Source organism: Astyanax mexicanus, chromosome 7 (assembly GCF_023375975.1).
Source record: "Astyanax mexicanus isolate ESR-SI-001 chromosome 7, AstMex3_surface, whole genome shotgun sequence".
Classification (NCBI taxonomy): domain Eukaryota; kingdom Metazoa; phylum Chordata; class Actinopteri; order Characiformes; family Acestrorhamphidae; genus Astyanax; species Astyanax mexicanus.
Genome location: NC_064414.1, coordinates 1,909,447 through 1,935,172, shown reverse-complemented (window position 1 = coordinate 1,935,172; position 25,726 = coordinate 1,909,447). Strand labels below are relative to the sequence as shown.

General features: G+C 41.0%; 2 protein-coding genes across 4 annotated transcripts in view; one reads left to right on the top strand and one right to left on the bottom strand.

Annotated features, from left to right (window-relative positions):
- macrod2 (mono-ADP ribosylhydrolase 2) overlaps positions 1-25,726 on the top strand; it is an 836,537-nt gene that overhangs the window by 130,258 nt on the left and 680,553 nt on the right. The window lies entirely within an intron of this gene.
- Positions 1,728-14,915, bottom strand: flrt3 (fibronectin leucine rich transmembrane 3). The gene is made up of 3 exons (XM_007238508.4): positions 14,443-14,915; positions 6,454-7,186; positions 1,728-4,964 (listed from the first exon to the last, which is right to left on the bottom strand). The coding sequence occupies exon 3, from the start codon at positions 4,932-4,934 to the stop codon at positions 2,985-2,987; it is 1,950 nt and encodes a 649-aa protein (XP_007238570.2). The 5' UTR covers positions 4,935-4,964; positions 6,454-7,186; positions 14,443-14,915; the 3' UTR covers positions 1,728-2,984.

Genomic DNA, 25,726 nt, shown 5'->3' with positions numbered 1-25,726 from the left:
TAGAATACGTTTACAAGCTTATATTTCATAGGTTGTAAAGCTAATATTTTGATCATTGGTTCATTTCCAACTGTAACGTTTTTTTTTAAGCTTTAGTTAGGTTTTAGAGTAAAAGGCGTGGATACAATTTGTCAGAACAGATCAGAAAATATTTGATTTGACCAAATTGAAAACCTCTGGAATATAATTAAGAGGAAGATGCATGATCACAAGCCATCAAACCACCGAACGGAACTGCTTGAATTTTTACACCAGGAGTAAAGCAGCATAAAGTTATCCAAAAGCAGTGTGTAAGACTGGTGGAGGAGAACATGATGCCAAGATATAGATCTTTGCCAAGATGCTGAAGATGCAGCAGTGTTGTTTGTAGTTTATAGAATAAAACAACAATGTTCATTTTACTCAAACATAAACCTATAAATAGCAAAATCAGAGAAACTGATTCAGAAACTGAAGTGATCTGATGATTTTGCTCCTTGTTATGTGTATTCGTAACATTGTGCTTCATTTTCACGCAAGACGGCCTTCAGTATAAATGTGTGAGAAACCCAACATCAATCGCATTCCCACACTTGACCTGAATGAACCGTCACTAAACCATTAAACACAGCGAATCTCAAACAGGCAGGCGGTTCGGTTTCGTTTCAAGCTGATCCTCTATCTTTAGTGCACGAGTAAAACCATGGTGTATATTTAAGGTTTAGAGCCAACACGCTGCTGCTGCCTTTAGCAACTCCAACTGTAATTAAAGTTCAGTATGCGTGTGTGTGTGTGTGTGTACGCATGTGGAGTGTGTGTGCACAAGTGCATGTGTGTGGGCTGTGCAGCTAATGCCGGTATGGCACTGTGTGCCTGGCACGGCCTCCGAGCTTCCTGCCCAAATTTCGTGTAGTGACAGGCAGCTCCAGTAGGGCCCGTGTCGCCCTCCGTATGCTAGATAGTTATTAGACACAACTCTCTCTGCGGTCGCCAGGCACTTCCACCCAGCACGTCCTCCCATCCACCTCGTTTAGCTTCCCTACCGCACCCACTGACCATTCCCACTCCATCATAATCCACGCAAAACACAAACAAACAGCCTAAACAAACAGACCAGCTCCTGAAGTGGTTTGAGCGACTGGATCTGTAGTATTTGTTTTAATTGCATCTCAAACCACTTCCTGAAGTGGTTTGAATGTTCAGAATTGTAGTATTTGCTTTAAATGCGTCTCAGAGCACCTCCTAAAGTGGTTTAAATGATCAGATTTATAGTATCTGCTGTAAATGCGTCTCAAACCACCTGCTGAAGTGTTTTGAGTGATCAGATTTGTAGTATTCGCTTTAAATGTGTCTCAGACTACCTCCTGAATCGGTTTTGTTGTATCGGCATATTTGTTGTATCTGCTTTAAATGTGTCTCAGACGATCTACTGAAGTGGTTTGATTGATCAGATTTGTAGTATTTGCTTTAAATGTGTCTCAGATCACCTCCTGAAGTGGTTTGCGTGTTCAGATTTATGTAGAATCTGCTTTAAATGTGTCTCAGATCACCTCCTGAAGGGTTTGGCATGATTGTGGTTGTTTTTTTCCAAATGCGTCTCAGACCACCTTATGAAATTGCTCGAGTGATCAAATTTTTATCCATCATATTTCATGCAAAAGACAAACAAACAAACAAACATATCAAACGGACCCCTAATCTTCTTATGCCGCACCTGGACGAAAAGGAAGTGGAGCCAGCCCACCTAGTTGATTTTATCCACTTTTATTTTTGCAATACGACCAATAGTTTATCATATTCAAGTGTGTATGAAAAAAGTTAAGTCACTGGTTTATTCTTTTAAAAAGCTAAATACAATAAGCATTGGATCAAGGCACATACAAGACTGGCCAAAGGGCGTAGGTGCACTTTGGTCTTCAGTTGTAAAGAACAGTTAGTTTACTTTCAGTTGAGTTGTGGCAATGTAAAAGTGGCTTGAACTCTGAGGAAGGGGGGTGTTGGGGAGGTGGGTACAGATCAGTTCAGATAATAAATCTATAAAATATGAACAAAAATAGTTGACACATTTGTATAAAGTAAAAAAAATAATGAAATGAACCCATAAGTGTTTTTGAACCACATCTTGTTCTATAGCCCAGCTTATTCACTCCAATTCGAGGATACACTCACCACTGGTACACTACTCACTACTGAGGAGGAGTATCACCTACAGTAAGTGGTTACAACCTATTGACTGGTCTGGAACAAGCGAGATTGGCTTGTTGGCCCGACTCCTCCAGTGTCACTGAGCAGCAACCTCTCATTATCTGTGTGCTTTGTTGCTCCTGTGCGGAACAAGCTTACCCAACTGTGGAACAGCATGCTGGCTGGACACTGTGCTATGATGCTAAATCTTCTAGGAACAGATTTATAGTGTCCAAGTATGGCAAAGGCCTAATGCCTGGACATAACACTGCAGAAATGGCACCCCAGTTTTTGAAAATTCTGAGTGAGGCACACCTACACCTATATCCATTGAACCCACTAAAATCATCTGTGCCCTTTATCCCCGCTGGCCCTGTGTTTCTGCTTCGTAACTTTAGGACTGTCACGTCATGGACATTATGACCTGTGCTTATTCTACAAGGTTCTCTAAAATCTGATTGTTCAACACAGCAATGAAAACCCACTTTCACAGTTGACAAGTCATATCTCAGTAGAGCACAAAGATTTTAATTGGTCTGAAACCTTAAGCAAAGGATGTACAGTACAAATTACTACAAACCTCTAAAATATAGAATTGCAGTTGTTGACAGCATACACTGACGGCTCAGTGACGGCCTGCAATCGTAGCCTTTTTTCTTTTAATAAACTGTCCTTAAATATAAATTATATGGCAAATGTACAGAACATTGCTTTCTCAGTCTTTTCGATCCAGTGTTTTTTTTGTAAAAGACCGGCCAGTCCTGAAGTCAGTCATTCGTTTATAAAATGTCTTTGATATCTCTACACACACGCACACACTATCATGAATGGGAGTGGTCTGAATCTGGTATTCCACTGTCTCTGTAGCTTCTGTTGTTGAGACTGTTTTCACTGTGCGGACTCTTGTAAAGGTTTAAACCATTAGGAGGGAAAATTGTGTGTATCACAAACTCTTCCTTGGACACGGGCATGTGATTTATGGGTATCATTTGAAAAGAGGCCTCTCTAATCTCCAAGATGGAGTTGTCCTTCTTTGTCCCGGCCTCAGCGTAGTCATCCTTCCTCCTGCGCCCTTTGTTGTACGTGCAATTCCTGGAAAACAAAGAACCATTCCTGTGGACGTACCAGCACACCAGCGCCAGCATGATCATGGCCAAAAGTGCCACGGCTCCTCCGATGATAGCAGCTAAAGGCAAACTAGAATTTTTGTAAGGCTCCTTCTCTTGCTCCCGGTTCAAGGTCGTGGTGGGGTTGTACGCCTTTAAGGAGCCGGTTTCCGTCTCTATGCAAACGGGCGTCTCGTCCGAAAGGTAAATGTTGCTGGTCTCCATAGGGACCATGCATATCCGATAGGAGGACTCTGGCTCCAAGGCTGTAAGCAGGTACTCCGTTCTGTCCCCTTGTACGATGGTCTCTGTGATGGATCCGAACGCCGGACTGTGCCCAAGCTTTAACCAGCTGAGGCGCAAGGCGGTCATGGGTTGAGAGACCCTCCAGGATATGTGCACCGCGTCCGGACTACTGGATTTGACGCTTATCGTGATGATCTTTCGACTCAGTGGTGTAGTGCTGCGATAGTTCTTACCAAAATCTGGACCTTTAATCACTGGTCTTTTAGTCACGTATATCGGCCACTGAGGTCGAGAAGGTGGCAGTGTGTTGGATACGGTGCTGGTCTCGTATGTAGGCGAGACCTCCGTGTCGGAACAATCGAAAAGCTCCGTAGCTAGATCCTTGATGGCCATTCCTTTGACCTTATCAGGGCCTTGGCACATGAAGCCCCGCACATTAACCTTAGCTGGCAACAAGCGCAGCCAGTCCCTCACCCACTTCATTCTGCAGTTGCAGTGCCATGGGTTGTTGCGCAGCAGCAGCTGGGTCAGGTTATCTAGGTCATCAAAGACCCCCATAGGCAGGCTGGTCAATTTGTTGCCTGACAGATCCAGGCGGTACAGCTGTCGCAGGAAAGCAAAGGCACCTGCTGGCACCCGGTCTATGTGGTTGTCCTGAAGCTGTAACTTCTCAAGACTGCTGCCGGGCAAGTTGGCAGGTGGGTATGTGAGGGAGTTCCGCACCAGTGAGAGCTCAGTCAAGTTGATCAAATTCACAAAGGCCATTTCCCCAATGCCCCTGTTGTTCAGGAGGTTGCCGTCCAGAACCAGGCGTTTCAGGTTCACCAGATCCTGCAGGGACAACTCGGAAATGGAGGAGATGCGGTTGTCATCGAAGCGAAGCTCCTCGATGGTCATGGGCAGACCCGAGGGGATGGTGCTCAAGTGATTGCGTGAAAGGAAGAGCAACCTCAAATGGTTGCTGTCCCGGAATGCCCCCTCCTCGATGCTGACGGCTGACACAGAGTTGTCGTCCAGGTGTAATTCCTCAATGAAGGGAATCTGTGCCAGAGAAGCATGAGTGATAGTCCTGATATTGTTCTCCTGCAGGTGGAGTTCCTTGACATTCAGCGGAAGGTTGGTGGGAAACTCGTCCAGGTTGTTGCAGTACAGGTAGATTTTCTCCACGCTGTTGAGCCGCCGCAGATCGGTGGGGATGCCTGCGCTCTTAATGCGGTTGTTCTGCAGGAAGAGGACCGTGGCGTCCTCCGGGATTCCTGAAGGGATGGAAGTCAGCTCTCGGTCGTTGCAGTAGATGAAAGTCCCGTCACAGCGGCACTGTGATGGACAGGAGGCTGAGGTCACCAGTGGATTGGCGAGGCCCAGGAGAAGCCCGGCTCTGATGAAGAAGACGAAGAAGGACTTGTATTGGCATGCCATTGTTAATGTCCTCTGCTTTGCTTGTCCCCCCTGGAGGAAAAAAGGGAAAATAAATCAAAAGGCGTTCTGAAGGAAAGACAAAGTCCTTCTGTAAATAATTGCAGTTTTGTTCATGCTGCCTCAAGCATGATTCCATGCTAAATTATACTATTAAAGACAAACATTACACCATTACAGCAACTGAATTAATAAAAAATGACTATTAAGATTTGCACTGACAGGAACAAATGAAAAACAGCACGAGTGATCATGCTTAAAGTGTTCATTTTACTGAAATACGGTATGCTCAGAAAGGAGAAGGGGGAAAAGGAAGGGGGGAAAACTATGTACGACTTTCAAGTAAGTCTAATTAAAGTGGAAGGATATTCCCAATCAGCCGTGGATGTAGATAAGAAATCCTAAAACCCACAAGCTTCCCCTGAATGAAACGCTTGTGTGACTGCTTTTATCTTTTGCTGCGTGTAATGCAATAGAAGGCCCTTGCTGTTGTACAAATTTCTGCACTAAGCCGGTGCATTTCAGCCTTGTCTTTTTTATCGTAACAGATTTTGCTGGATGAATGAATGAATGTGGGCCTTGGGCCTCGTTTATTATCAGTTAGGACACAGTTAGGTCTGCATTCTGTATTCTTAGACAGAACCAATATGTATTAAATTACACATAAAATATAGGGGTGTGGAATAATATATCTTTTGCAATAATATCAGTGTAATTTTTCAAACTTTGTATTATTTATTCTGTTACAGTATTATTATTATTATTTTTTTACAATACTGTTGTTGCTAAGGTGTACTCAGCAAATTACTAATGTATTTTTAAGTATTTTGTCATATCGTCAAAAATATAATTTCCTTAAAATATCCTGAAATATTGTGATATAATGTTATGGCCATTTCACCCACCCCAACAACAGTTAATAATATTAGAGATTTTATGCTTCTGTTCTACTCTGGGCTGGGGTTGAGACTCTAAGTTTTATTATCACTTTATTTAAGTGTTATCCTGCAGATTCCAGAGCATTTTCTTCAGTGACATTTTGCACAGGGGATTTAGCACAGCACAGATTAAAAAATGTCTTATATGCCTATTTAGGGGATAAGGCTTCACATCTGCGCACAAAAACGAGCCTAAGAAAGCATTTTGACAGCCATGAAATGGATGAGTGATGGCGCTTTTACAGATTACTGCATTAATTAGACTTTGTGCTTTAGTCTAAACTCTTTTAAAAAACACAAATAAAGGTTCATAGTTGCTTTTTATACTTTTATAAATGCAAAAAATAATGAGCCAAGTAATCTCTGGCACAATATTATGAGGAATATATAAAAATGATCAGGAATACATAAACCTATTAAATACAATGCAATTAATACATACCTTGTTTAAATGCTGTTTAAATACTGATTTAATTTTACACTTTTTTTAAATCATAATCTCTCTGCTTTTCTGCATCTTACTAGAATTTAATATAGAATGGTCACTCAAGTGTTGGGACCTCAGCCATCCATATTTGTCATACCTGATTTAGAAGAGCCAGTAAATCCCCTGCTAGCGTCTGGAAATCCAATGATGCTTTAAGCTCCCCTTTCTTCTCGCCGTCTCAGAATTTTTCTCAGTGCTGTCAGAGGAGTCTCTTTGGTTATATCCTCACCGACTGGTATTTGTCGGACTGATCCTTGCTCGTACTGCTGACCTCCTGTTTGTAGCGCAGTGTCCAACAGTCATGCCATCAAAGGCTTTGCACCAGATAAACCTAGGAAGCAAAAAGCGAAACGACTCCTGTTCGAGACGAAGACCCTTAACCGTAGCGGTCCAAGACAGGCATAGAATTGGTATTATTAAAAAGGGGGGAAAAAAAGAAAAAAAGGGGGAAAAGAGACAGAAGGAAAGTCCAACGCGTGGAGAATCCTTTTATGTTGCGAAGCAGCGGCTGTGACCTCTAATTAGACCCTATTGTGCGAGTGGAAGACTCCTCTGTGGGAAGGGAACGGCTCCTGTCTGTCCTGCGGCAGACTGGACATGGCATCTGAAGCCCAGCCGCCCAGTGCCCTCGCAGTCTGCGAAGTAAGGCAGGCTCAAATCCAGGGCGGCTCTGTTCTGAAGCCCAGCCTTACAGTTAGCCCCAAATCGTGCTCCTCCACTCCAGGCTGAGGCATGAATAATGCATCCGGTTCGCTGAGCCGTCTCCGGCGCTCCTCCTCGGGATCCTCCTCACACGGCCGCGTACTTACTCCCTCTCATGTGTCTTTCTCCTGCAAATCAGAGAGACGGAGAGAGAAAAATCAGTGTTGAGTCACATCTACACAAAGGTCACAAAGAGGAAAAACCCCTTTCACAAAAGCAACCCAAACCAAGGAGAATTGGCCTACACTGGCTAACTGGCTCAACGCACAACTTCACTGTACACTGTGCCAGACCTGTATCCAGAATCAAACCAAAATCAGTTGTGCTTGTTTGCTATTAACAAATAGTTTACAAACAGCAATGTTTTTCCAAATCAGGGATATGGCAACCCCTTAATGTATAATCCATGTCACTGCGTAATGTGCGTCATAATGTTGCAAAGGTAACAGCCCCCACTGGAAACAAAGGTCCCAAACTTTAACAAGCAAAACAACGAGTATAATTCAACCTCAACATAAGCCTGTGCCGCCATTATTGTGTTCACTGACCTGTCAGGCTCTGACCTCAACAGACCCTCCCCTCAGTCTTCTCTATGGAGACACAAGAAAAGAATGCCTTTGCAACTGAAAAGCTACAGTGGTTGAGGCCCTGCCACAATGGTGGGCCGAGTAGTGGTGGGGGCCGTTCCCTCCTGCCTTGCTCAGGTCTCCGTAGTTCTGGCGCTTTGATATTTCAAAGCAGCCAGTGTGGCGTTAAAACAACAAAACGTTCTTGTGAAGTGCAGAAGGGCTGTACTCCAAACACTCCAGGCCACTCTGGCTTGGGCCCATCAACCATCATCATCATCCAGAGCAGGATTGAAAATGCACTGCACTAGCACTGTTCAAATATGCATATGGCAGATGATCAGGCGCTCACCTTAAGAGTGTTCATGAATATCCAAGCAGGAGGAAGGAATTCACCTTGCCTGTGCCACCTCTGGTGCTCTGACGCAAGGGTGCAGGTCCCTACCTCCTTTCCCCTCTTGCTGGCACCTTTTCCACCTTCTCCTGGCCTACTTCCCACACCAACACCACCCTCAGCACAACTTCCCCAAGCACAGGGGTATAAATAGACATCTCCCCCTGCCAAGCCAAATGATATGCTACTAGAAAACATCTCAGAACACAATGGCTTGTGCCCTTGCCTGAAACTCTCCCTCTGCCCCCACCAGCTTCCTTGTGGTAACCTGTGGTCTGTAAAACACGAGAGACTACGGCTACAAGCATCCCAGACACTTAGCTGTTGTAGCCAGTGACATGGAGAAGATTAGGGAATTGAGAGGCTTGTAACTCAGTCAGTTTACAGGTCTGGGCTGATGCTGTCTAATCACACCGTCTTTTTCTTCTGTTGTGTCAAAGCACAGCCACAAGCCTGTTATTGTTCAGATATTTATGAAATAAAGGTAACATGGCGTCTGAAACAGTAGATTCTTGGTTTCTTACACTAATTATTTTTTAGGTTAGCTATACATCTTGTTATTATTACTATTATTATTACAGCAACCCTACAACCATGATTAAAACAGGAAAACATAAAAAGTGCACTTGCAATTTGTGCTGGTTATGTGGTTTGTAATTCGATTTGTTCTAAAGAGCATGGATATTGACCCTGGGAGTAAAAAATGGAGAAAGGAAAAACGTGCCTAGATTCTAAATGCTTCCTTCCACAAGCCTTGACAAGTCTGCACCCCTTTTTCTTCTTGCCTTTTCCCTGGAATTACGATCGTCTTCAAAGTCACTGCATTTCAGAACAGCCAACAGGCGAGCGAGACTGGAGCTTATTTTCGGCTGCCTGATTCCCTCTGTCAAAAGCAGCCAGCGTGGTAATATTCTGGCGCTGGCGGTAATCGTTTAGTGCTACTTCAGTGAGGTGAGGCCAAACGACTGGCCTGGGGTCGTTTTGAAAGCGTGGACAGTGTTTATGAAGCACTCAACCCTGTTGTTGGGCACAGTTGCTGGGAAATATACATGGCTGGTGGCTGGCAGCGAGTTTGGGATAAAAAGAGTGAAGGAAAGGTTCAGGACGGTAGTGACTATTCAGTTTATTTCTTAGCACTCCCTTAACCCTTAAACATTAACCGTTAAACATTTTGGAGCCTGAATTAGATGGCTGAATGACTGCTTTAGGCCGAGTGGGTTTTACACAAAGCCTCAAAGTAGCCTTGCTGTATTGTTCGCTACAAACCAAGCATGAGGGGCTCTGCTGTGAAATCTGCTGTAAAGGAGGGATAGGGAAATATTATATATATATAAAAAAATCTTTAAGTGGTTAAACTTCCTGAAACCTTATAAAACTCACTCATCCTCTAACTCTCATCAGTAGGGGAGGGAATGGTGTGTAGAGAGGCCTAAGTGATGGACACTTCACCCTATCGTTCTAATAGGCAGCCTTTTTCTTGGCCAGATCTGCTTCTGCTCTACTGCTCTTCACAAGTGATGTTAAATTGAGCATTCTGTAAAAAAAAAAAAAAAAAGAAAACACACTGACCACCACAACCTTTTTTCCTGTGAATAGTTTGAGTAAAGCGTTCAATGTCAGATAGTGATAACACTAAACTCACTACTGGCTTAATTATTCATTTAATAAATTCCAATTATAAACTCTATCAAAGCAGCAAGAGTGGTAGAGTGCAATTCAATGTGTGCTTATTTTACACACTGTGTTAAAGTCCATCCTGCATTAAAAGTGCTAAAAGCTGCTTTGCTTATTGGTTCAAAGATGTTACATAACTGTTGTCTGCAGAAATAATTATTTTTTTAAATAGTTAAGCTAAACATTTGTTTTTTTTTTCGAGTCTGTACTTTCTAATGTCTTAACCTTCTTAACACCTTTGGATTTGAGAAAAGACTAGTGATTACATATTGTGAGTGATGCATGTTTAATTGAATCAAACAATAAATTTAATGTTTGAGGTTATTATTATCATTATTGGGCCTAAAATGTATAGCCTTAGTTATGCTTAGTACCATTAAAGATAAGAAATTGCTTGAATATGGTATCACAGGCTGCATGTTAGTTTTTAAAGCATTTATTCCAGCCTTGATTTGCCTGTCGGACTGGGATTAAGAAAAGACGCTGGATAATGGATTCTGAACCCCAGGCAAGCTTTTTAAACCAAATGCCCCTCTTTGTCATATTGCATCTTATATCTTAGTCCAGGGCAAGGCCAGCATCGCCCTAGCATTCAGGGAGGTGTATTATTATTATGATTTTTCTATACGCTTGAAAATTGGATGCACGGTTTTAAACACGGCTTAACTGCTCATTTAAGAGCAGACTGGGGATAATTTGGAATTATCCCCAGGTTTGTCTCTGGCTGGGTTTCAAGCATTAGGAGAAGAGTCTGGAAGAGACGGGGGTCTTATTTCTTTTGTAAAGCGCTGAAAAGGAGAAAACGGTGCATGGCAGCTGCACTACTTTTCCCCACTTGGGGGTGGTAGGCTCTCCTGCATCAGGCCTCTCTTTCACACACACACACACACACATATATGCACACACATACACTCACTGAACTGGTGCTTTAATTACCACATGCGCACCCCCTGCCAGGGTACAGAGGATATCTGCCACTGGACAAGGGCAGCAAGGCTTGGGTTGATTTACTACACTGTACGTTTCTTGTTTCCCCTCTGAAGGGGGCAAATTGCTTCTCATAATTACACAGGGCCTAAATCCCATTTCTCTTTTTGTCTTTTCATCAACTAGTACCTCTATTTTGAAGGCCTGCTTTAGAAACTGGTTCCTACCCTATCTCAACAATGTAGAAGACAAGGGAACAAAATCACGTAGCTCGATGTAAACAGTAATACTGCACTATTTAAAAGGTTCCTTGGCCTATGCCAAAGGTTAGCAGCTACTAACATGAGCGTGAGCTGGAAACTGTGTTTGTCTGGGACACAAAAGGGCGACAGACTTCTCCAGGGGCCCCCAAAAAACATGACCACTTCATGTCGCAGTGAATGCCACGGGCCATGGTGTTTTCAGACTGCAGCCTGTAGCAACAATAGAGGACAAAACTGGCCGTATGGCAGCCTTACATAATGTCAAGCACTGTATTGTATATATATAAACCTTATCACTATTAAGTCTTGGCACATTAAACTGTTAAAAGTGAAAATAGGTTTTGGGTTTTTTTAGACTGGCATGACCAGACTGGTCTGCTAAATGAGATGTGAAGACTTTTTATAGCTCAGCCTTGATGCTGTTTATAGCTAACTAGCTAAGGGCCCTGTCACAAGTTAACTACTTGTTTTTGTTTTGTTTTTTATTGTGACAAAATATAGAGAGAAAACTCTCTAATTCTCATTTAACTAGCTTGTTAACTCTAACTTATATCAAATTAACACTTTATTTTATAACATGTTCCTAAGTATTTAAGTATATAAACTTTATTTATTTTTATTTTTTAACAGTTTGGAGCTGGAGGGAGACTGTTGAATCCTCTCAGAGTGGTTTATAGTGTGAATCCGTTTTATCTTCTCCTGTAAACCGATTTAATCAGCTCTTTTCTCTTCTCTAAGCTCGCCCCCTCCCGCTGAACGCCTGTCGAAACCGCAAAGCTGCTAATTTCACACTGGACTACTTATTTCTTTGACACTGCACGACTGAAATCCGACGGTACGCGCATACGTGAAGCTGTTTAACTGCGAAAAACGTGAATACGATGTTACGAATATTAACCCAGCTAACGCAACACATCGCAGCCTGTTTAATGCACCACAGTTTGATTAAGTTAGTCTCATCGTGTTGGAAAACTCGACGAAAAACAGCAGAAAAGGGAGGAAAAGAAAGGGAAACGGTCTGTTCGTGTTTACAAGAGTGATGTTGACCTATTGGATACGTTAGAACATTTTATTTATGCTTGAATTCGATTTTTTACCTCAGTTGATTTACCTCGCGCTTGACCTGCTATACAAACCACATTACTAATAGAGATAGTTAGCTTATAACACCAACTTATTGTAGTTAGATAGATAATCAAGCTAAATTAGCTAAAATAGAGCCCTGTTAACAGCGTTAGCTAGCTATTTATCAGAATACGAATCTGCTAAATTAGTTAGCTGGTTAGTTAGCCAAGTCCACGGAGAAAAAAACTGTTAAAAAAGAGATAAAAGGAAGAAAGAAACGGGTTGGTCATGTTTACAGGGGTGCTGTTGTTGTATTGGACACTTTAAAACATTTTATATACGATTTAATTCGATTTTTTACCTCAGGTGATAATATTTACCTGAGGTAAAATAGCGTTTGTTTAACCTGACAAGCTAACTAGGTTAGCATCTGTGTCAGATTAACGGTCATCGCTCGCGCTGTTAATTTACTAGTATTCAAATACAGCAGAGCGTGTTCAGCGCCCACAGAGCCGCTCTGCGCTGTGGTGGTAATTACACAGCTAACTAACTCGCTAAATATGCTATTTAAACCTCATAACTAACTCAGATTAGTTGGAAAATAAGACCAACTTATTGTAGTTAAGTTAGATAATATGTCCAGCCATATTAACAACGTTGTTTAGCTATTTAACTTATCAGACACGCAGCCTGTTTAACCCTCAACAATTTGAATCTAATGTTACTAGGTTAGCTTGTTAGCCAAGTCTGGTAGAAAATACATGGAAAAACAGCTAAAAATGAGATAAAAGAAAGATAAAACGGTTTGGTCGTGTTTACAAGGGTGTTGTTGTTGTATTGGACACTTTAAAACATTTTATACACGCTGGAATTCGATTTTTTACCTCAGGTGATAATATTTACCTGAGGTAAAATAGCGTTTGTTTAACCTGACAAGCTAACTAGGTTAGCATCTGTGTCAGATTAACGGTCATCGCTCGCGCTGTTAATTTACTAGTATTCAAATACAGCAGAGCGTGTTCAGCGCCCACAGAGCCGCTCTGCGCTGTGGTGGTAATTACACAGCTAACTAACTCGCTAAATATGCTATTTAAACCTCATAACTAACTCAGATTAGTTGGAAAATAAGACCAACTTATTGTAGTTAAGTTAGATAATATGTCCAGCCATATTAACAACGTTGTTTAGCTATTTAACTTATCAGACACGCAGCCTGTTTAACCCTCAACAATTTGAATCTAATGTTACTAGGTTAGCTTGTTAGCCAAGTCTGGTAGAAAATACATGGAAAAACAGCTAAAAATGAGATAAAAGAAAGATAAAACGGTTTGGTCGTGTTTACAAGGGTGTTGTTGTTGTATTGGACACTTTAAAACATTTTATACACGCTGGAATTCGATTTTTTACCTCAGGTGATAATATTTACCTGAGGTAAAATAGCGCTGGTTTAACCTGACTAACTAGCTAACTAGGTTAGCATCTGTGTCAGATTTGACTCTACTAGCTAGTTAACCAGCCACGTCTGGTTGAAAACAGCTCAAGGAGAAAAACAGCTCAAAAAGAGATAAAATAAGAAAATAACACTTAGGTAAGCTAGTTAGTAAATTAACTGTTATTTAACTGTTAAACTAGGTTAGTTAGCTAGCTTGGTTAGCTTATTAGTCGCGCTGTTTATCATCATCTTAGCTATTATTAAACTCAAATAACGTTACAAAAGTGAGTGTCCATAGAGATAGACTGAACTGTTAGAGCCTCTGTGCATTGTAGTAGTGCATATTTAACCTAGGTTACCACATAACAGAGCTTTTATGGAATAACATCTATATATGGTTCACATTTTTTTGCCAGCTAAGTTAGCTAATTAAGTTAAATCAAATTGCTATTGCTAAAAGATAATGCTGATTGAAAATATAGCAAATATAAGTTTATATTATTCTGAAGTTAGCCTACAGTTTGGATATCCTTTGGTGTTTTATTAGCTAGTTAACGTTAGGCTAACGTTACTTCTCTTTTTCTGGCTTAGTCGGGATTCACCCTCCAAAAAACCTCAGGGTTTAATGAGACAGAACGCAAAATGTCTTCCAGTCTTTCAGTATGACAGCAGTGTAAGTAACGGATCTGAGATGTCCACTGTAGCTGCTAAACATCTAACGTCCAGTTACCTAAATCTGAAGTAAAGATAAGACAAGATAAAGCGATACTAAAGCAGAACTATCTAAAGAAAAGCTCTAAAATGACTCCAGATAGAGGATATTTTTAAGTAACGTTAGTTGCGGATTGTGGTTTGGGGGGGGAACGCGGCGTCTTTTCTCTGTATGTTGGGATGGATGCTCAGCAGCTCACCCTCGAAGAATTCTGCAGTGATCTGATCTGGTGGAGGTTGAGGTGGTGGTGGCAGTTTTATTTGGTATTTTTCTTGTACTGATCTCTAGCCAAATGTATGAAACACGAGAAATGACTAGAATGATGAACACTGAGTGCATGGACACACTTACCTGTGATTCATTTATTGTTTGCAACAAAAAAAATGTAAAAAAGAAAAAGAAAAAAAAAAACTCAAATGAAATATCCTCAAAAACAGAGAGAGAGAGATGGAGTCAGCCCGGAGTAACGTTATATAAACAGGTCGTATATCCAACACGGCGTTCCAATATGCCTCCAAGTCCGGAGCCAAAAACCCAGAAAAGCCCACAAAAAAAATCAGAAAGTCTCAGTAGAAGCAGCAGCAGTAGCAGCAGTGGTGGTGGTGATGTGAGCTGCGGTGTGTGTTACTGTCTCCGCACATGAACACACACACCACACACACTTCACGCGCACACACACTCTCCAGCTCGCGCACACACTCTTCCACACACACACACACTCCTTGGCAGAAAGCGCGAGAGAGGGAGATAAAGGCTTGAGAGGATTCTTCTGCAGGTCTGCCCGGCTGCCTGGAGCTCACTATAAGTGTGAAGTTGCATCTGCCTACAGCCCTGCCTCAACCCTGCGCATACGTCATCCAGGAGGCGGGGCCATTCATGTTTTTTCTTCTTCTGGACCCTCCCACTTTTTTGTCGCCCGCCCCTTTTTCGATGTTTAGAATTTAGCGGTAGTCAGCCGCTAGGGGGAGCACGTGCCAGCAAGATGGCCGAAGGTGGACGGTCCGCCCTAAAGAGCTCTGTCTGGAGTGGACACCACTTGTGTGGGTGTAGTGAGGGGGCCACACCAAAACATCTCTCTAATCAGGTGTGTGTGTGTGTGTAAGAGAGAGAGTGTGTGTGTGTGCATGAGAGTGAGAGAGAGTGTGTGTGTGTGAGAGAAAGAGAGAGACAGAAAGAGAGAGAGAGAATGCACAGTTTTTGTAGGAGGAAAATAAGACTGGTCTGCAAAGTAGAGATCAACAACATAAACCTGAAAACATAAAAATAAAAATATAATTTAATGATTGTTACGGATACTCTAATCTTTAAACTGTTAATAATCACTTTAATACAGGTACTCATATTATCTCATATTATAAGCCTATAGAACAAATATTCAACAGTATGTGAAGACCATGCGTACACATATCTTAATTAATCGTGTAAAATACTTTTTCTAGACAACATACATCTTTATTACACATACACAACAATGCCTATAAACCTTACAGGCCTCTATGTACACTGCCTGGAACTCAAATATTTGGTTGAACCACCTTTAGCTTTGATTGCGGCTTTACACATTCACTGTGGCATTTTCTTAATAAGCTTCTGCAATGTCAAGATTTATTTGCATTAATTTTTCACCAAGATCTTGCAGCAGCATTGATGATGGTAGAGTCTGACCAACCGCTGCACAAAGCAGCTCTTCTCCATCCAGCACATCCCAAAGATTCTCAATGAGGTTAAGATCTGGACTCTGTGGTGAACTCTCTCTCAATCCATGTGTGAAAATGATAAATGATGATCTCATGCTCCCTGAACCCTGAACTCTTTCACAATTCCAGCACCATCAATCCTGATATTGTTCATCTTAGAATATGAAGAAAAATTAATCCATTGATTGAAGAATAACCTGCTCAATATTCAGTATATTCAGGACTAAATAGAGCCCTACTACTAATATACAACAACACCTATAGATCTTAGAAACCAACGTTACTACTAATAAAGTGTCTGTAGACCTTATAGGCCGTTATTAGTCGTGTACAGTAAAAGCTATGCTAGTCCTTATAGACCTTAAATCATACAACATGTAACAGTGTCTAAAGACTGTATAGAGTTGTATTACTCATATACTACAACACATGTAGACCCTATAGACCTTTATTACTTATGTACAACAAGTCTGTTCCTCTGCCAATCGTGCAATACATCTGATAACACCAAGCTGATTGTTGATATTTTAAAGAAAATTTGGTCCACTTGTTTTTGAAACTTATATAGCACATGTAACATTCTCCTTTGGTATTAAAATACTTGGGGCATTATATGTTTAGAAACATGTTTGTTGTTGCTAAGCTTATAATTAGCTTTAGGGATATATATTTAGAAAACTCATATTACATATGGTCACATATCATCACTGATACCATCTTAACTGTAGGGTAACTGTACTGTTAGGGATGTTATTCTACATAATTTTGGAGTAATTCATTTGATCCGTTCATCATTTCATTTTGTAAATCAAAATTTTGGAAATGATTAGTGTTATTTATCAGTTGTTACACATACATACTACAGTATAATATATATGACGTGTAATATGGTATGACCTCCCAATCTGGCATTGTGTAAAAATATGTGGGTTTGCAAGAGAAAAGAAAGAAGTGAGAGGGCAGGCGGAGATAATTGCATCTGTTTAATGAGAGCATGTGTGTCAGTGTGAACAAGAGTGAAATGCACTGTTATTTTCTGTGTGTGAGAGAGAGAGAGAGAGAGAGAGAGAGAGGGAGAGAAAGAGAGAGAGAGAGCTGTAAATTAACCTCTTAGTTTCAAGCATGCTGTGAATGTTTCTGTTCAGGAGGCAGGCATCATGTCAGCTTTACGGCACTCCTCAAGTATCAAATTGGGTCCAGATGGAAAGTCTGTATTATCTTCACTTTGGCACACACACACACACGCACACACACACACACACACAGTGCAGCTAGCCTTACTACAGATGGCTTGTGAAGACCCGTGCTCCCGGCTGCTCCATCCTGACCTGATTCGGGCGAATTGCACGCTAAGATAAATGCTGTGCAACTGGCTAAGTAGTGTTCAGAACTCATTTGCAGAGTAACATTCAGAGCTATGGCTGCATGATGTAACATTTTTGCATAGTTATCACAATATTTACATGTGCTGAATTAAATCTAAACATGTAATTTTACAATTAGTAAAGAAAGTAAAGGATGGATCACCATCCACAGTGCCACTGCTCCACAATTTAATGCTCCACAATTCAAGGGGAACTTATACCCGTCTTGCTCATGTCTGGCATTAGTCATGAGACATATATATATATATATATAGGTTCAGGCTCCAGAGAGTCCTTTGTATTATCAGTACTTCTCTATAGGTACTAGACAAGCCCTCTGTGTGCATTTCTTTGCACATCTGTGTGGACATAGAGTTTATGTTGCGATATATTCGGCTTTGTTATCAGCAGCTACAATCAGCCGTGCTCTCTTTGGGTGGGTAGGTGGCGCTCTCTCCCCCCTCCCCATCACTTCCATTGAGATTGTGGCTTTTACCAACATCTGTTGGCTTATGTATTAGAGCTAAAGATTCCTCTGCCATCTAATAATGCTGCACTGGTTGCATGTATCAGAGGAGCCATACACTCATCCTAACCCTCCTAATGTTTATTTTTTAATGTTTCTTTAAAATTAAAGACTAAAATTAAACTGTTAAGTCTTTATTTTAATGTGCTGTCAGTTTCATATTTATTTATTTCTTTTTCATATAACTGAATATAAAAAATGCATTGTAATTTTTTCCAATATCACGCAGCCCTACTCAGAGTCATAATGCTGTTGCTTCGTCATCTAATTAGCTGCCCTGATGAAAAGCAGACACTTCTCCTCAAGTGCTCAATCACATAATGATTATTTTCTTTTTGCTCATGCAGCGTCCTTTGATATTCTATATCCTCATCTCACAAGTAGCCTCCGACAGGGCAGGTCTGGACTCAGGCTGTCTGCTTTAGCTATTATAACAAGTCCTAATGGACCAGGCTGTCTTCTGGAAGATATGAAAATGTATCCAGAGAGGAGCGTCCGTGTCCTGATGTGAAACAGCCTGGCTGTTTTAACTAAGTCTTCCTGCAGCTCTCCAGCCTCTTAGTCTTTACCTGCAATGCTTTGTGCAGCAATGAATTGGTCCTGGTCTTATGAATGGGAGTCTCTAAGCTGACTTTTTCCAAGCTTAATACACATCCAGCATACAGCAGGCACCTAGGGCTTTGGATTGATTCACTTTTGTCCTTTTCTTGAGGGTGTTTGTTTACTAAAATGGCCGTCGAGTTAAGCCCTGAACATCTGCCAGAAACACACTTGGGACGAAGTGGCCCACTTCTCTTTTATGCCTTTTGTGTTTTGCCAGTTGCCCTGAAGTGTCTTTGTCCATTCAGAGTCGAAGAATGACCTTAACTTCTGCTCACATGTTTTCAGTGATATTAAAAACACTGGAACACTTCCAGGTACTGATATAAAATATTCTGTATGAAATCAGTATTAGAAATTTGTCTAGAATAATCAGAAAAAAAGATTTAAAAATATTTTTTCTAAAGGGAACACAGAATGGTTGCACAGCGGAAAAAAATCCCTCTACCTGATAAGCTGTTGCTACATAGTTACTGTGTTACTGTGTTTTTTATGATGTTGCTAGCTGGTTGCTATTATATCCCATGTGGTTTCTGTGGTGTTGTGAGGTACTGTAGTTATTCTATGCTGTGCTATGTGCTATGATGTCGCTAAGTGCTTACTAGATTAGTTTAATGCAAAGAGATCTGTTGCTATTCCAGATGGTTGCTGTGGTGCTTTAAGTTGTTGTCTGTTTTCTGGTCCCGTATTCAATGTTATTGGTCAAGTGTTACTTGTGTTTTCTAAACTAGACCTCTAGTATTGTATATCACCCTTTTTGTTAATCTTATTGAGTTATGAGTTTTTAGTCATATCACAAGCATCATATCTCAAAATATCATCTTTCACAATAAACGACAAATTAAATGTGATTTATTACTGTATAAAACAGAATGAAATACCTTTATTAAACTAGCTTTAGCTTAAGAACTTGTTCTTTCTTGAGCGATTGGGAAGTAAAGTGTTTTTTTTGAAGTGTGTGTCAAGTGACAGCAGCTCCAGGCATCATACTTTGGAGGCCAGAGGTGGAATATCACAGAACACTCGGTGGTGACGAAAGGTCAGCGCTGGACGTTGTGGGTAATTCCCGTTCCCATGACTCTGGCCCTCACGTTCGACCCTTTTCCTCCAGCTTTCTTTACCAAATCCAAACTGACTCTGTCTGTCAGCAGCCTCTGATTGACTCTCAATCTTACAAAGGGCCCCAGAGGAGAAGCCGGACCGGGTCCGGTTACCTCTGCCTCAGTAGTTGTTGGGGGAGGAAATGTGCGGGCCAGATCATCTGCTGTTGCTCCTTCTCGTCTTTCCCAAGGATGCAATTTACTTTATCTGCCCCATCTCGGTGTGTTTTGACAACAGACATGGCTTTGAGGGAGCTGCCTCCAGCTTCTGTCGTAGGTTGGAGTGGGAAGAGAAGAGCTCAGTTCGTTAAAGCACTTAATTCAGTTAAGTGTGTGAGGGCTTGAAGAGCAGGGTATGAAGGAGCAGATGGAAGAGAAATAAACATTGTCTGCTTTCCACAACAGCCTCACTACATTCCTGAGTGACCAGCAAAGGGATTTGCTTTATTGTGGATGGGGATGTTAGAAATATGACCCATGTACCGTCGTAGATTTTTTTCAGGGACTCAAAATAAGAATTACACTCTTTATCTTAAAAAAAAAATAATAAAAAAAAATGCCTGTTTCATTCTGAGTGGTCATTCAGAGTGCATAGTGAGGTTGAAAAAGTACATGAGGTTAAAAGTACCTTTGTATTACATATAAAAACAAGTACTATGTCCATGAGCTTATTGGATTTCTGCACACATTCTAAGAAAGCAATAACACCAATCCGTTCTCAATTACTTTACTTCCATTTTAGCCATTGCATTATTCACTAATTATATGCTAAAACATTTTTCAGTAACAGCCAGGTATTATTCTGTAAACCACTACCAAACTAAGTACACTGAGAGCAAGGACGCAGAATACTGAATAATGGAATAGAACAGAAAAACAGTAGACAGTATCTCTATTCTTGTCTAAATAATACATGCTGTAAAAAATAAAGCCCCATGTGACAGTGCTTTTCTTCTTCCAGTCATATTTGATATTTGTTGTTTGCGCAACATCTGCCAACCTGTCACTACAGGTGTCACTGCAGAAAACATCGAAAACATTGCACATGAGAGCATTATGTCTCCAAACATCTGAAGAGCAACATTTTCTACTAATAAGACGATTCAGAGGGAAAAATCAGATGGAAGACATATGCTAGACGTGTATGAGTCTGCTGCTTTGCCTAACACAAGCTAATTAGAACATGCTGAATCTGTTTGTGAAATAAAGTGGAACCTAGTGTATCGTAGCAGCGTGCTGGTGACAGACACACACACACATACACTCACCCACACACCAATATTTACCCATCAGGCCACACTGCAGCACTCTAAAGGTGCTTTAGGGCAAGTTTCACTGAAGTTTTCACTGAAAAAACAACTGCATATACCATTACTTACAATATATATATATATATATATATATATATATATATATATATATATATATATATATATCCCTCTCTAGTGAATGCTAATTTATGGTACTGCCAGTACAATAGGAATCTCTGGAGCAGATTAGCAAACAAACATGAATGTAGAGATTGGTACCATGCCTAATGGCAGGCATGACTAGAGGGGTTGAGCTGTGGAACTGTGTTGTCTACAATAATGATGTTCCATCCAGAAATTTTAGGTGGAGATAAGGTGGAGAAAGCCTTTTATGGATTGTAAAGATACCTCTGAAAACACCTTCAGTGACTGAAAATAGTTTACAACAACATCCTGTGCCCAAAATACAAAGGTGCAACAACCATGGAAACTCTGACTTTACATCTACATGGTGGAGCAGATACGTAGGAGTGTCTGATAGACTGGAGGACTCTGAGATTACATGGTGTTCAAAAACTCCAGCAGCACTGCTGTGTATGAGCCACTCAGATCAGCACAACACACACTAAAACATCACCACCACAGAGTAACCCACCACCCAGAGTATGGCTGCTTTGTGGTGGTAATGTACGGTTCTGACCACAGAAGTAACAAGAAGGTAGTCATAATGTTACGTTTAATCTCCATTTTTTCACTTTTTTTGGACAATATGTTTTACATAAAACAAAATAAATGTTAATATAATTTTTACAGTGAGAAGTAGTTGATATACTCATTGGAACGGCCCATTTTACTTCACACACATTTTGCCAACTGCTGTACTGTTTATAAACAGAAGGTGCTGGAATTAAAATGTATGTTTTCATTTGAAGCAGAGGTGTTAGAGTTGCTTGCACACAATTATTAATAATCTTGATAATATTGCCAAAAATACTTTATCACTTATCATCTGTCATGTGTATGTTGCATATAAAGAGACAGCAATTCTACACTATTTGTAACTCAACGCCTGAAAGGTAAAAGATGGTTTCACAGGGTTTCAGGTACCTATTGATCGTTTGACTGGTGAAAGCACCAAACCACATTTCGCAGCATCCCGTGGCACTGGCACTAAATCAAAATTGCTCTCAGATCAAATCAGCAGGCATTGAGTTGTTATTGGGATTGAGTCACTGTTGAGCCAACGCTTCTTCACACCCTTATTAAGCCTCTGCCATTACTTACCTCACATCTACTTTACGCCTGTGGCCAAATCTGAAATGAGTACAGCTGCTGTCTGCGCTGCCTCGCTGGATTTATTAGTAGAATTGTTTTTCTTGGTGTTATTAAATGGATCTGTCCATCCGATTCTCATATCTGATTAAAAACAGACAGGGTGTTGAGTTGTGTGTGTGTGTGTGTGTGTGTATGTGTTAGGCTTTTGCATTTATAAAGAATATTACTTTTTACTGAACATCTTGGTTTGTCTGTTCACTCCCATTGCAAAAGAAGCCAAAAGATTGAAACAGAAATGACCATATTGTTTGAGATCATACAGTAAGGTAAAATTGGACACAATTTGTATGTGCAGAACAATGGGAGGCAAGACCATGTGACCTCCTGAACTCCACCCATATTTCTTAGCAGTAAATCCTTCCCCTGTCATTCAGTGACATTCAGTGATGTTTAACCAACTGCAGGCCAAGTCTGTAAGAACACATGATGTTATGTAATAACAAAAGTTTGGGAGAAGGACCACGCCCGAACTCTACATTCTAACTCCACCCCGTATCAATCAACCGTCCTATAAATACCTCCCCTAACTAACTATCTCTCGTGATGAAAGTTCGCAACCCACCTCCTCCCCAACAACCCCCTTTTCTACTCTTCCACTTCTCATTAAATAAAAAGGGGGGGATATAACTGCACGTTTCTTCAAGCACGCAGTTCAGAACTCCAGCCCAAATTTCCCTGAGTTCCCTCCCCTTTTTCCTTCTTCTTTCTCTACTTCTTTAGGCGTGGTCCGCACTTAGCAAACATATATTATTCATAGTTTTGACAGTCTTGCCAAGCTGTCTATCAACCACAACAACTGGGTGAAAATTATGGGTGCAGAACTTGTTTTGAAAAAATGTAGGTTTTCTTATTTATGCCATTACTTATTATAATCCATTTCCATGAATAGTGAAAAAGAGTTTTGTGAGTTTTACCTGCTATTTTGTTCTAAAATTGTTCCAGTTGTGAATAGCACCCCCCCCCCCCCATTTTGCATTGTACTGTGAGATAATAGTCTCCATCATAACCATACTTTAAAATGGATGCATTCTAAGAATGTATACCCCTTTTTACATATTTATAATACATTCTTCATAATCAAAACGTTGCTAGTATTAGTAATCAGTACAAACTTGATGAATTTTCAGTTTATTGCATTTTCTGCTTTACCTGATCCAAGTTACCCCCACCACATTCAGTGATGTTGAGGTCTGTGCTCTTGGGGTATTTGGTCTCTCAGGCTCTTTGGACAGCAGCAGCCAGCTGACTTCATTGTTTGATTAGCAAACATTTTTCTTTTTTGTCTGTTTGCTTTCCTCAGTAAGAGCTTCTTGATCAGCTCCAGGTTCTCTCAGACCTGGGTCGTCTTCTTACAGTAGAAAGATGGACAGAAGCACCTGTGGATGTTTTCAGATCTGAAGTGGGAGGAGGCATTTATCTCCACTCTGAAAGATAAAAGCTTTTAGTGTTATCAGCTGGGACTCGGGATGGGGTTGCTTGTGGCTCAGGAAAGTCTTGCATGGTTGGTAGGGGTCCCATCTTTAGTCCCATCAGTGTATCTTATTTCCTTAAACTTTCTCAAACCATATGTATTTCCTATATGTAGTATTTTCTAGAGATAGTGGTCACAACATCTTATTATTATGAACACATTCAGCTTAATTCAGCTTTTTAGTTTACTTTACTTTAGGTTGTGTATTGCTGCTGACACAGATGTGCAGATACACACACACACACAGCATGTCCAAGACTGTTTTTCCAGGACTGTTTGAGCAGATAAACAACACAAATCTTTATAATACTGGCCAGGTATGAGCTTGGGGGTATAAAGGGTATAAAGCCTTCAGCATTGAGCTGTGAAGTAATGGAACTGTGTTCTCTGGAATGATCTTAGGGTATGGTGATCTTCCAACATCCTGACTAATCCTCACTAATGCTCTCGTCACTGAATGCTATCAAATCCTCACAGCAATGCTGAAAATCTGGTAGAAAGCCGTCCCCCGGCATTAAAACAGGATAAACTCTTCTTAATACCCTTAATTTCAGATTAAAACACAGAATAAGCAGTTGTCTGCATACTTTTGTCATTTTATTCTATCTCCTTGATGCAGTGGAACAATTATCACCTTCACCAAAATCATTAATGCTTTTTTACACTCGTACTTTGAGTGTATGAGTGTGAAAGTGTGTGTATGTCAGCAGTTGTTGTTATATAAGTTGCTCAGATGGACGGTGCATGCTAGTCAGCATTTTATGCGTGGCGTTGCCGCTCCGCAAGTGTCAAGCACCATATTGAGCATGTAGGTGTCAGCACATTGTACAGTATGGCAGACAGGATCGCTCCATTGTCTTCTAACATGGGACGCCGCCTCCCAGCTCACAGGACGTCCTGGGACGTCTCTGCTGGTGGACATGACATCCTCTCCCTTTTCTTTTTTTAACGCAGTTTCCATATGTTGAGGCTTAATTCACAGCCTCTTTCGGTCCCTGGAGACCAGCCAGCAGAAAAGCCCCCCAAACAGCATGGCAGCCTGGAAGAAAGTGACTTCCTGCCGTGTTTCAGGCCCGAAAATCCATGGCGTATTTGTGCAGGACGGCCGAATCCTCACAAAGAAATCATCTCGGCTTTGCCCCCCTCTTTCTTCTCTCCTTTGTCACTTCTGCTTGTTTTTCTAAGTCTTCCCTTGTCTTTAGCAGGGGGTCAGTGGGGGGTATTGATTGGGGGAAGGGAGCAGGCTGATTTGTCAACTGCGTGGAGACCTCTGGACCTCCCGTCACTTAATGAGCTCTGAAACAATGTCCTCTGATCAGATTAGGTCAAAAAATCCCTCCCCACCCCCCCAAGAGCCCGTCTTTTAGGCCTATCTGCAAAGAGAGGAGATAAAAGATGCCATCAGTATACAATGGCTTCCCAGTCTCACCAGTCTGCTCTAATGTGGCTCACTGGAGCACCTCAGTCCCTCTCCTATAATTGGTTTACTGTTTCAACCCTAAATCTGTAATTAGCCTGCTCAGAAGTCAGCCTCTCAACCTTTAAGGTGTTTGCGCCCTTTAGTTTGAACAATGGTGGCTATTTTCCTGCATGATTTGAATGTTAAAAGAGTTGGACAGCTTGGGGCTGTGCAGTGCTTGTGCTACATATGCTTTGACCAAAATAATGTTGCTTCTGCTTTAAAATGTTATCGAATATCATAAAAAAATAATTTAAAATCATTGAAAAACTCTGCAGAGTGCTTTTATTATTACAGAAGGAAGACAAAGAGAGAGAGAGGAGAGACAAAATAAATATTACAGTTTAAAACCACATTCAGGATTCTTAAGGAATCCTCAGGACACAGCAAACAATGCAGAGTTTTGAAAATCCTCCCATTTTCGCAAAAATCGACAGTGCACCTTATAATCCAGTGTATCTTACGTATGAATTGTACCAGTCAGGTATTAAGGAGCAGTAAAGCCACTCTGCTGAGTTATAAGTGTGCGTTTTCAGTGAAGTTTCTCCAGCACTAAGGCCGGAGCAGTGTTAGTATTAGTGGTTAACTGTGGCTGGCAATACTGACCGTGGCTGGCTAGCCCTCATCCTAATTCTAAGCTTAGTGTAAATAACCGAAAGCGCTTTACTCACCCAAATAAATATCTATTTTTTTAGGAGAGAAATCTGTGTATATTAATGTACAGTGCTTGTTTGACTTTGAAAGAAAAGGGTTTTATTAAGAATTACAGTTTTGTTTACTCAGACACTTGTCCCTTGGGTATATTAATACAGTATATTAAATAAAAGCACAGA